Source organism: Photinus pyralis, unplaced genomic scaffold, assembly GCF_008802855.1.
Source record: "Photinus pyralis isolate 1611_PpyrPB1 unplaced genomic scaffold, Ppyr1.3 Ppyr1.4_LG6, whole genome shotgun sequence".
NCBI classification, from domain to species: Eukaryota; Metazoa; Arthropoda; class Insecta; order Coleoptera; family Lampyridae; genus Photinus; species Photinus pyralis.
In genome coordinates, this window is record NW_022170663.1 from 39,867,647 (window position 1) to 39,879,825 (window position 12,179).

General features: G+C 39.3%; 2 protein-coding genes across 2 annotated transcripts; both read left to right on the forward strand.

Annotated features, from left to right (window-relative positions):
* The first annotated feature begins 1,925 nt into the window (after window positions 1–1,925).
* On the forward strand, window positions 1,926–2,615 carry LOC116173140. Its single transcript, XM_031490430.1, has 2 exons — window positions 1,926–2,023; window positions 2,073–2,615. The coding sequence occupies exons 1-2, from the start codon at window positions 1,961–1,963 to the stop codon at window positions 2,436–2,438; spliced, it is 429 nt and encodes a 142-aa protein (XP_031346290.1). The 5' UTR covers window positions 1,926–1,960; the 3' UTR covers window positions 2,439–2,615.
* Window positions 2,616–7,462: 4,847 nt separating this feature from the next.
* Window positions 7,463–8,763, forward strand: LOC116172980. The gene is made up of 2 exons (XM_031490263.1): window positions 7,463–7,529; window positions 7,577–8,763. Exons 1-2 carry the CDS (start codon window positions 7,467–7,469, stop codon window positions 7,940–7,942), a joined length of 429 nt encoding a protein of 142 aa, XP_031346123.1. The 5' UTR covers window positions 7,463–7,466; the 3' UTR covers window positions 7,943–8,763.
* Window positions 8,764–12,179: the final 3,416 nt, after the last annotated feature.

Sequence of the window (12,179 nt, forward strand, 5' to 3'; positions counted from 1 at the left end):
AACCCGGCGAGCCGTTACCTCGGAAAATTGCCAACATAAACAGACGGAAAAAAATTTCTTAAAAAGGGTCTTAAAATGATCTAAAACGTCGACATTTCATGAAATTTTGACATGTCCAAAAAACGGTCATCACAATAGCAACCCTAGCTAGGAAGCTAAAAATAATAGTGGGAATTGGGTGGTTGGCAGGGAGCCGTGAGACAATGCGCGTAAAGCCACGATCAGGTTCACGTCGAGCCGTAAAAAGTTTTGATTCAGACGCGGGGTCGCTACGTGAACCGCGAGAAAATTAAGGTGAGGGTGATCAGAAAGAAAAATTAAGTCGGCTCAGTAGACTTACACCGTATGTCGGCAACCGGTTATTCATCGCAGGGTCGATTTTAATGTGTGTTAAAGGGATTTATGTGGCTGTAAAGTGTGGTGAAGTTTTCGGGTATATTTTACAAGTTTTAAGGCCTTTTTCGGTATCTATCTTTTGACTTTGTATAATGATTTTTAGGCTTCTTACTTCCTCTTTTCTACCTACCTAATTATTGCTTTCTACATCGATATTCCGTGTACCACAACGTGCAATTACATAATTTATGTAAAAACGTGCACAATAAGTCACTTACCTGTGACGTCACAAAAAAGCGGAGAGGCGAGTTTACCTCTCTCTACTGACGAATTTACGAGTCAGAGAAACTATTACTATAAATGCGAACAATAACGGATTTTTTAATTGTCGTAATATTCAAGAGGTGAATAGACTAAAAATAAAACCACATGACATAATTTGTCGGCGGCAGAAGTGATCGATTTGTGCGCAGATAATAATTTTTATTGACATCAACGCGTTTATCGTCGGGATACCTACAATTTTTGAAACATCGTGCCTAACCTTCAAATCTAAATCAAAGCAGCCATAATTTATGAGACCCAGGGTTTGGTATCGGCCGTCCTTTCAACCATTTGGACCCACTAAGTAAACGCGTCTGTATGAGTAAGGTAACCGATATTTTCATATTAAACAGATTCCTTTAAGGGTGTTGAAAAGTTAGTTTTTCTATCATTAAAATAGTAAAGAAGAAGTTGGCGGGAACGAGACTATGTAAACCTCAAGGATCTCCAAAAAAGCTCAAGGAAGGGCACCATCAGGGCTATGATCACCGAAGCAGCCAGTAACTTTCCGTTTCTGCGTTGAATATACCTCATAGGAAGTGTTTGACTAAATGCGCCTTTAATGTGTTAATAGGGAGTATGAGTTGGTACCAACGAAATTGAGGATAGGTCACTTTGTCTTTTGTCCCAATGACAGGTACATGCTTTACGAAAGATCTAGAAATCTCCTGAAATTCCAAAGGCATCAAGTTAAAATTGCCGAAATTAATTATCTAAACGTATTCACGTGAATGAGGTTTGGCTCACCATAATCTAGGTAAGCGTATTTTTCATGTTGCCGTTGTTTACAATATTTTTCATTGTTATAGGTTAGTTTATATCACGTTCCTGGCAAAATTGAAGTTGATTAAATGAGGGATTAAAGCTTAATCGTCATCATATGTTTTATTTCCACATTTTAGTTCCTATCCCGGATATCATCTGCACCGAAACAGTATCGTTAACAAACCAGCGCAAGATGACGTGAACTCCATTTTCTGTATGAGAGACGTCAATGTCAATATCAATATAGCCAGTAATACAAACTATTAATGTCTAAATTGTCTTTAGGTATAAGTACATGAGATACGTTGCACCGCAACCTGAAATTACATGCACAATAGACCATTTAACCAATAATGCGAAATTAATCTCAAGATTTGTCCAAGCAGCTACATAAACCGTGACTCAGGTTTTACACAAATTGCGTGGCCGATAGTAGGGACCATTTAGATACTTTATCTGTCACATTTTCATAAAAATAATACTTTCCAACAAAAGATCACGTAGTATTATGAATATTGACTAACTGACCGTCACCATGTACACCACTCTTCACGTGCTCAGTTGTTTATTGATACCCACAATAACAGTGGCGATTTCGGTAAGCACTGTTTTTCAACCTGCCCACGTATTTGAGAAATACCTTGTAGGTAGTTCCAGAAGAGATCCGGATGGATTGGGTCAGTACCGCTGAACCCTTTCGAACAGATTGCGAATGTGAGAGTGGGATAGCGCCGGATTTGTCGCAGCGAGTTCTGTCATTAGCCGATTTTCCCAACGACTCCTGTCTTAAGTCTTACATGTTTTGCATCGATACGAAGTTAAACCTGATCAACCCAGCGACGTACGAACTTAGAGTAAATGAGTACGTAGATCGCGTGGCAGGAGTTGACCATACGATCGCCTCAAAATGCGTAAATGCGACCAGTGGCCTCAAAGATCCGCGCGAAAAGGTTTACCAAATGAGTCTTTGTATTGTATTTTCTCTGGTGCAGCCTCCCATTTCAATTCCCTGAGGTGTTTCTACTAACCCCCTTTTCGTGTAGTGTTCACTCTATTAATTCTTGAAACCGTTTCGGATGAAGGGGCCACAACTGTATACCGTAAATACTATTTCATAGTAACTTAATTAAAATAATAGAATTGATGTGATTCAGAACAATCGTAAGAAATAGAAACCTTGGGTTATTGTATATCACACGCTTTTATACAAACTGTGCGTCTGTGAGGGTTAGAACCGCAACCGAAAAGAACCGGTACCGGAACCGATTGTATTTATAAGCCCCTCGCTTGAAACCGGAACCGTTATTCAATAAGTTATGATAACGGGAACCGGTAATTTTCGGTTGCCCTTTTTGAAAGGAAAATCAGTTTTATATTATTGCTCTTAAAATGTGGTCATCAATCATGCTCGTGACCATTTTACGTATAAGGAAGAAAGGTCAGTGTGCAAGCGTAAATTTTGCCATGCTGAGATTCAAGCAACATAAAGTATTTTAGGGTTGCTAAATCGAAAATATAAATCATCGAACCAAAAACAGTTACGGGGTTTAAGAATGTGTGAGATATAACGGGATCCTGTCAACGAATTTTATTTAACTTAATTTTTCCTAAATTTTTTTCGATTTTGTATGTGGACGAGTGGTTCCTGAATCCAGTTCTCGACTGCGTGTGAAAGCTCGTGGCGCCGAGAAATCTTAGGTTGCTTCATGAACTACAAGGAAATTAATATCAAGGCGGCCAGAAAAAATTAAGTCGGTCAGTGATAGACTTACGCAGAGTGTGGTTTAGACATTGTGCCAAATTTACGTGAAGCCGCAAACGATCTGAAGTCAGCCACCGGATATTCATGGCAGGGTAGCCGCCGTTGAGCTACCGGCAGTTAAATCGGTCACTAGTAATATACCAAGATGTTATATTGTGGCACGAAAGTACCATGAAGCTGTTACGATTTTTCATGCCAATTAACATTCCTGATTTAAATGCCATTTAAGTAACTCTATGATTCTTACTCTCGTATATATTTGATAATTTGACATTCTTGTGATATCTAGGTAGCTGTCATATTGCAATAGTTCTTTGTTTTATCGCCCGAGGTCGTGCAGAGTTTTGTTAATTTTCTTTCGGGGCAAACACTTCTTTGTACAAAAACTAAATTCAACCATTAATGTAAAATGGATGGGGATGCGCAGAATCCGTCCTTGTGTCCGTCTAGAAATGTGCGGGGTATGCAGAATCTTTTATAACCTTGCTTTCCAGCCTATGGGGTTTAATCGGATCCTCTGTAAACGTGCGGGGATTCAGAAAATCCCCTTTGGCCTTCGTTTTCAGCCTATGGGGTTTCAAAGGATCCTCTGTGACCTAGTTTAAACGTACGGGGATTCATTTGAGCCGTCCTTGATCTTATCTTAATGGACGGAGTCACAAATGAGCCGTGTTGGCTTAGTTTTACGTGGGTGAGGTCTTAAATGCTCCTAAAGTACAGGGTGAATCATTAGAACTGATGACAGTTTGAATTTCGCGCGTACAATTCTAGTGTTTTTTACGGGATAGAATTGGCGATGATATATTTTTAGTTATTTTACTAATTCTTATTAGTCACCAGTGCCGTCCAAGGTTGTTTTATTAGAAAGGTTGTCTGTTAACTCTAAACCAATAGAATGCTTGCATTTTGAAGGCGGGAAAACGTCATTCAGAATTCACATTTAAAATTGCTCATAGGTTACAATGCTAATAAAAGGGGTAAAAAAATTAGTTTTTGCAGTATATTTTTGGATTTATATGGGTATATGTATATAAGGGTGGATCTTATATTGGAAATCTTGGAAGTTTATCGACTTCCACCTTTGAAAGCAATCAAAGTATTGCAAAAATGAGTGTGGTGCGTAAGCTGTTTTACATTGCACGAGGACTTGTGAAAATGTAATCAAATTAATTTTAGAGGTGGAAATGGATAAAATTCCGCGTTCTACAAAATAGGAACCACCCCTATGTACCAATACCTAGCCTTTGGGAATTAAAACTCTAAACATTCTTTAGCGGATGACGCCAAATAAAATGCTGTTGCGTTTTATGGAAAATGTATATTTATAGTATGTACAAAATGATAACCGAGGTGCACACGGCGAGCTCTGTCGTTGGGGTGAGCCCAGATGCAGGTCTTCTGACTGATGGAGTGTGGCGCGAGGTCGAGCTGGCAAGGCGATCTGTTTCTGCAGGTGGAGAGCTTTTTGTTTCTTGAAGTGCAGTCGAAGCAGAAATTGTGTTGTTGTGGCTCTGCTTTTAAACGTTTGCGGCCAGGGACGCTACGCTTTCATCGATTGGCCGTTTTGACCAATGAGGGCGCAGCACATTTTAGTTTGCTGCCGGATGTGAAACATTTTCTTATCCATTCTTTAAGAACGGTAGGGTCCTTGGGAAACGTAAAAACCAAGATTTTATTTACACCAGGATGAGGAATTTTAGTGTTACCGCCACTCATCTAAAAAAATACTTAATTATAACATACAAAAGTGCATATAATTGATGAACTAACCTTTCAATCGCGGCTATGAAAACCCACAAAATTCACAAACTAAATGTCTTTATATTACACCAAACAGGTATCTACAGCTAATATACAGGGTGATTCCTATAGTACCTGCCACCGTTTGGGAGCGTGTAGGTGGTGCGTAGGGGAGTATTTTGATATAGGACACTTGGGGTCGGAAATCTAAAATAAGGGTGCCAGAGCGAAATTTACCTTCTGGAATTTCGCGCCTGTAGGTAGGCAACCCAACCGGCCGGCGGTGCACACGGAGCGATCTCAGGCGGCGATGTGTGGCTGACACTTGATCAGAATTTTGTTTAAACCCACGAAATCCCGTCTGCAACGACGCGTATCAAGTGAATAACACTATGGCAATAGTATAATAATAGTTGGCTAGATGTAGGAAGTGCATTGAGAACAACGGTGGCCACGTTGAACACTTGTAAACGTTATTGCTTTTGACTGTCGTTTTCCCTCCTTCCCTCCCATGTCGCTTCCTCGCGCTAACTCGCTCTGCCTCGCTCCGCGCGAAACGTCGGTCGGTTGGGTTGCCTACATACAGGCGTGAAATTCCAGAAGATAAATTTGGTTCTGGCGCCCTTATTTTAGATTTCCGGCCCCAAGTGTCCTATATCAAAATACTCCCCTAGGCACCCCCTATACGCTCCCAAACGGTGGCAGGTACTATAGGAATCACCCTGTATGTCCTTATGCACTTCAAAATTCAACAAATTTTAAACAAATAAACTATAACTCAAGAAAAATAAGCGCCCGCGCGACTACAAACAACGTTGAACGTCAATGTCAGAATTCTCGATGACGTATACATTCCGTCCCTCCCGCTTCCGCCTACAGAGTTACCAGGTAACCTATGAAATAAAATAACTTTGAGTGCCGTCGTTATTTCGTTAATTTGTTGTTGTTTTTAATTTACTTTTCCAATCTGTATTATCAAACAGTTCTTTCCAAAACTACGCTGTATATTTAAGAATTTGTTGAAGTAAGTAATTACATAACGGTTAAATCAGACTAATGTGCATTTGTAAATTAAAAATCCCCTTCTTGAGGATCCCCTTCACAAAATAACAAAACGCGTATTTGTTCTAGACCTGTCGAGAGCAGTTTATGGAAGGAAGAGTATCCCGATGTTATTATTTCTTATAAAGCATTTGCCAATCATAAGAAACGAATCGATGATCGATTTGAAAACAAGAATATCATTTGCAAAGAAGAAAAAACAGGTCATCCATTACTAAGAAACGATGAAGTGGTCGAAGACAAAGAATGGAAACGAGTTCCAGAAAATCAATCCGTCAGTTAAGTGCCCAAGCTGGTAAGTGGTACACCTAGAATGAATATTATACCTAATTACTAACTTTATTTTCGAATTACAGGAGTGTCTTATGCAAACATGCCAACGAATTTTGCATAAAGATCTACGTATACCTACATACACCCGTACCGGGTTTCTGTTCTACAGCAACTGCACCCTCTTGATTATGAGAATCGACGTAATTATTGTGATTGATTTACTAACAATTTAAATAACGACTTATTTGTAAATAAATTATTACTCCTTGGAGAGTGATTCTACATACACCACTGGAATTACGCAAATGATAATCTATTATTACCATAAAAGTGTAGCGTGCTTTTCTTTCGCGCCATTGACAAATACCGGCAATACGTAAAAAGTAAATTTAAGATACAATTAAAGCATTTTTATTAATTGATTAATTAATCTCATTTTCCCAATATTTGGGGTTAAGAACGATATTTTGAAAAGCGGTTTTCACTGGCCTCTTTGGATGTTATTTGGCTACTTTTTCATTTAAAAAATTCATATTCCACTTGATTTTTTTGATTTTTTTAGGATTTTGTGTCATAGTGTTAAAACTAGCCCCCTGGCGGAGAAGGATTCAACTAAATTAACTATATTTTTGGTTGATTCTCATTGCCCAAGGAATGCTCTTTTCAACCGTACCAAATTTGTTAAAATCAGAAGTTAAAGCAAGTTATTGCAAAAACAATTGAACGCCTCACACAATCTTTGTTTTTGAAATAACTGAGTTTTTGTTTTTACGAAAATAATAAATAAACCGGTTCTCTTTAAAAATGTGAAAAAAAATTTTAGTTTATTATGCGAAATTTAAAGAAAATGCAATTTTAAAATTTAAAATGGCAGTTACGCCCTCTGTTGGTAATTTTTAGAACTTGAAAATATTTTCCAGCGATTCTTCATGACCGATTTACCCCGAAGTCATATGACGAACGGTTCTCGAGATATGGCCGAGGAACAGTCTTATTGGGTCACCCGGTAAGTAAAAATACGTGCACAATAAGACCATTTATCCAAAAAAGCAAAATTCCTTTCGAGATTTGTCCAAATAGCTACATTAACCGTCACTCAGGTTTTAAACGAATTACGTGACCGATAGCAGGGACCATTTAGATATCACATCACGTAACAACGAACGCTTTGACTATCATGAACATTGCCTAACAGACCGTTACAATGTACACCGCCCTCCACATGCTCAGCTGTTTATTGATACCCACACTAACAGTGGCGATTTCGGTAAGCACTGATTCAACCTGTCCACGTGTTTGAGAAATACCTTGTAGCAAGTTCCAGAAGAGATCCGGATGGATTGGGTCAGTACCGCTGAACCCTTTCGGATAGATTGCGAATGTGAAAGTGGGATAGCGCCGGATTTGTCACAGCGGGTTCTGTCATTAGCTGAATTTCCGAACGACTCTTGTCTTAAGTCTTACATGTTCTGCATCGGTACGAAACTAAACCTGATCAACACAGCGACGTACGAAGTCAGCGTAAAAGAGTACGTACGTCGCGTGGCAGGAGTCTACGATATGATCGCCACCAAATGCGTTAATGCGACATGTGGCCTCAAAGATCCGTGCGAAAAGATTTACCAAATGAGTCTTTGTATCGTATTTTCCTTAGTACAACCTCCTATTTCCATTTCTTGAGGCGCTTCTACTAATCATCTTTTCTAGTAGTGTAGATATGTTCTATTTGGTGTCGCGGTAAAAGCACTAGTAATGATCAAATAATGCTTGGAACCGTTTCAGGCGGATATGCCACAACTGTATAGCGTAAGACTATTTAATAGCAACTTAAAATGTGTCTGCGTGGGGTTGGCACCGGAACCGAAAATAATCGGTACTGAACCCAATTTTATTACATTTATAAACAAGGATTTGAATTTTTGAATTTCCGGATGTCTGCCATTTTGTAACGGTAAGTTTGAATTTGTGCGAGAGATTTGAATTTTTGACTTTGCTGATGCTCGTCATTTTGCACCGGTTTGAATTATTGAATTTCCGATTGTGGCGCCGCATAGTGGGAATTTGTTGACTTTACCAAAATCGTTATAGTATAGTTTTCTGTAATTAGCATCTAGTGACTGATTCATGAAATAGTTTCGTGGTGGTAAATTGAAAGATAAATGTATAGAGTTGCCAAAGATGTAAAACTACAGCGCACAACTATACGCAACAGTCATAATGGCACTAATCTGCCAGCCATTCATTTTTGCTGAGGGCATTCTGAGGCTGGTAAACGTTATATTCCAGGGGGCTCGCCCCGAAGGTATTGTTACAATTGTTATTACTTAGACTCCTTTTTTAAATAAACAAGTTACATAATATCCGTCGTACATAAAATAGCAAGTGATCTGTGTTGTTGTGCGAGGATTTTGAAAATGGGTGCTGATCAAGGTGTGTATTTCAATTATGCGTTTTTTATACGACCCATAGATTGCTTAGACCTTTCACTACCACCTAATAGATTGGCGGCGAAACCAAAAATTCTATGGGGCATTCAAATAGAATTGGTGTGATTCTGAACAATCGTAATAAACTAATAACAGAAACATTGGTGTATTGTGTACCTATCATACGCTTTTGTATAAACTGGCCATGAAAAAGAGTAATGGTGGGTTTATAGATCATTATCATTAGTTCACTATCAAAAATCATTAAGAAATAGCCAGTAGAAATGTTTATCGCGCCTTGCTAACAACGAAACCACCCTGAGCATAGTGAACTAATGCTAATGATTGTATAAACACACCATAAGAGAGTTAAAGAATGTGTGAGGTATAACAAGAGCCGGTTAACGAATTTTATTTTATTTCTCCTAAATTTTCTTCGATACTTTATATGGGCAAGTGGTGTCTAAATACATTCCTGACTGTTTCAATGTGTGTGAAATCTTGAGACGTCGGGACGTCGTGGGCTACTTGCAGTTGCAAGAGTCACATCCGTCGTTATTAAGCTTACTGGGAAGGTTGTACGTCCAAGAAACTGAGCATGCACGCACCTGATGTTTAAAATATGCGATATGTTTGCCTTTACTGGAAGAATCTTTGGTTAGAATTTGAAAAAAATATCTCCATAAATAAGACAAATGCAATTGCGTAGTTTGCCCTTGGTTGAGGTGCCAAAGCTACCGAATGCAAAAAGAACAAACTATATATCTTAAAAACTGCAGAAGTAGTTAAGGGCTTGGAGGACGGACGGACGAACTAACGGAGAAAGTGGCCATAATAACGCTTTCCAATATGAGTTAAATAGAATAGTAACCAGAATTAGGTTGTTGGCAGAGAGCCGTGAGGCAATGCGCGTTAAGTCACGGTAGGGTTCGCGTCGGCCCGTAAAAAAATTGGATTCAACGGCGGGGCAACTCACTTCGTGAACCACGAGGCACTTCACGTGAAGCGGTCAGAAAAAAATTAAGTCGGCCACCGATAGTCTTACACAAGGCGTGGTTTACATATTGTGCCAAATTCGCGCGAAGCCGCAATTAGGTCAGTGTCGAGTGTCGAGTTTCGACGTTTGTTTTACCGACCGCGGTTAGAAATTCTGAGTTTTTGTGACGTCGTGACCACGGTCGTTACAAATAGACGTCAACAAGCGAAATTAAATCTCCATATTTGAAGCTACTTCAACCGTGACAGGTTTTACGCGAATTACGTGGCCGATGGTAGAGACCATTTAGAATCATTATCTGTCACATTTTCATTTAAAAAAAGACAAAGATCACGTAGCATTGTAAATATTGTCTAACAGACCGTCACCATGTACACCACCCTCCACGTGCTTAGTTGCTTATTGATACCCACACTAACAGTTGCAATTTCGGTAAGCACTGATTTCACTACTGCGCAAACGTTTGAAAAATACCTTGTAGGTAGTTCCAGAAGAGATCCGGATGGATTGGGTCAGTACCGCTGAACCCTTTCGAACAGATTGCGAATGTGAAAGTGGGATAGCACCGGATTTGTCGCAGCGAGTTCTGTCATTAGCTGAATTTCCGAACGACTCTTGTCTTAAGTCTTATATGTTCTGCCTCAGTACGAATTTAAACCTGATGAATCCAGCGACGTACGAACTCAGCGTAAAAGAGTTAGTACGTCGCGTGGCAGGAGTCGACTATGTGATAGCCACCAAATGTGTAAATGCGACCAGTGGTCTCAAAAATCCGAGCGAAAAGGTTTATCAAACGAGTCTTTGCATTGTATTGTCTCTAGTGCAGCCTCCCATTGCAATTCCTTGAAGCGTTTCTATCCCCTTTTCGTGTAGTGGTCATTTCTTAATTAAATATTTTATTTATCACGCAAAAAGTGGGTACCTACTTACTGGTAATGATTAAATAATGCTGGGAACAGTTTCCGACAGATGGGCGACAACTGACTATTTAATATCAACTTAGTTAAAATGTGAGTGAGAATCTAAAGTCTGAGTGAGTAACATAGATAATTAGGGAAGGGACAAATAATTGAACCGACTGTACGCCTTACAATCCAGATGGGTGAATAGAAAACTGGTGACGTTTTAAACATTGACGAATCAAATAGCGAAGAGGGCGCCTCGTGCGTACATTAAAAATAAGAAAATTAACCCCCCTCGGGCAGCTATAATTAAATCAGTGATTGGAACCGGAACCGATTGCATTTAAAAACCCCTCACTTGAAACCGGAACCGTTATTCAACAAGTTATGTTAACGGCCACCGAAACCGGGAGCGTAATTATTAGTACCAAGGAACCGGTATTTTGTTTCCCCTGTATAGGTAGACGTAGAGTCATCGTAGAGTAGACACAGTGCACTTTGTGATGTTAAATCTATGTAGGATTTAGTAAAGGTTTGAGAACACGTCACATTCCATACCAAAGGCCGTCCCAACTTCCATGGATTCAAAGTGATTCCATATGATCTTTTCTTGTCTTCTCGATAACAACCATTGGGTTCGCGTAGTGTGGAAGTTTCTGCTGAAGTCAGAGCGCGTTTGATAATATCATTAATCGTATCCATATCGTTATCTTCGCCCAGCACTCCTTCGGCAAAAGAGGTCACGATGACCCAAATTATCGATAGGTTCACCAAAGGAGCAAAGATGAGGAACACAGACAGGTAGACCCAAACGGAGGCACATCTAAATTCTAGAAGATGAATCATCCAAGAGAGTGCCAAAGAAGAGGAGGGCAAGGTCAAGCACCGGATTCTTTTCTTTGTAGGGCTAGAAGACGTCAGATTTGTTCACGATTTTAGCAATCATGATTATAAGATCACACTTCGAAAGAACGTGTTTGGATCGTCGAAAGAAAGCGCCTCATTAATTCATTGAATAAACGATTGACACTTCTGAAAACCCATAGCAAAGAGTAACCATGAAAATTTCTAGTGCTTACATGGGTTCTTTAAAATCAATGATATAGATAGCAAAACGCTAGAAAGCTGTTGCGGTAGGTAATCTCGAGTAAGCCTTTGGACTCAAAATGAGTCAGGGACGAATGCAAGTGATTTTCAAGAAGAATTTACATTATACAGGGTGAACATTTTGTCTAAAACACTGAATATATCTTCAAAACAACATTTTTTTAAAGAAACTTTCTATATGATATCTAAAATTACAAAAATTTTGCTACCAATCTACGTCCTTTAAATTTGTGGTCAGTGGCATGGTCAAAGGGGGATATTTTTTTAAATAGTAAGTTTTCATTACATATTCTTAAAGAGTATACTTTTTAGCTCATTTCCACAAAAAATGCGCTATTGTGGCCAGTAACCACTTTGTCCGTCCGTCCGTCCGTCCGCTCGTTCGTTGAGAGGCTACTAGTTCTTTATCTTAAGAGCTACTTTTTTCGCTATTTGGTTCGCTATGGTGTCGAGGCTTGCACCAAGGAAGGAATTTTTTCTACGTT

Excerpts from the sequence above, each read along its gene's own strand:
- LOC116173140 (XM_031490430.1), top strand. The coding sequence starts at position 1,961 with ATGTACACCACTCTTCACGTGCTCAGTTGTTTATTGATACCCACAATA. Across the intron at positions 2,024-2,072 it reads CAATAACAGTGGCGATTTCG|GTAGTTCCAGAAGAGATCCG; the intron begins GTAAGCACTGTT and ends AATACCTTGTAG.
- LOC116172980 (XM_031490263.1), top strand. The coding sequence starts at position 7,467 with ATGTACACCGCCCTCCACATGCTCAGCTGTTTATTGATACCCACACTA. Across the intron at positions 7,530-7,576 it reads CACTAACAGTGGCGATTTCG|CAAGTTCCAGAAGAGATCCG; the intron begins GTAAGCACTGAT and ends AATACCTTGTAG.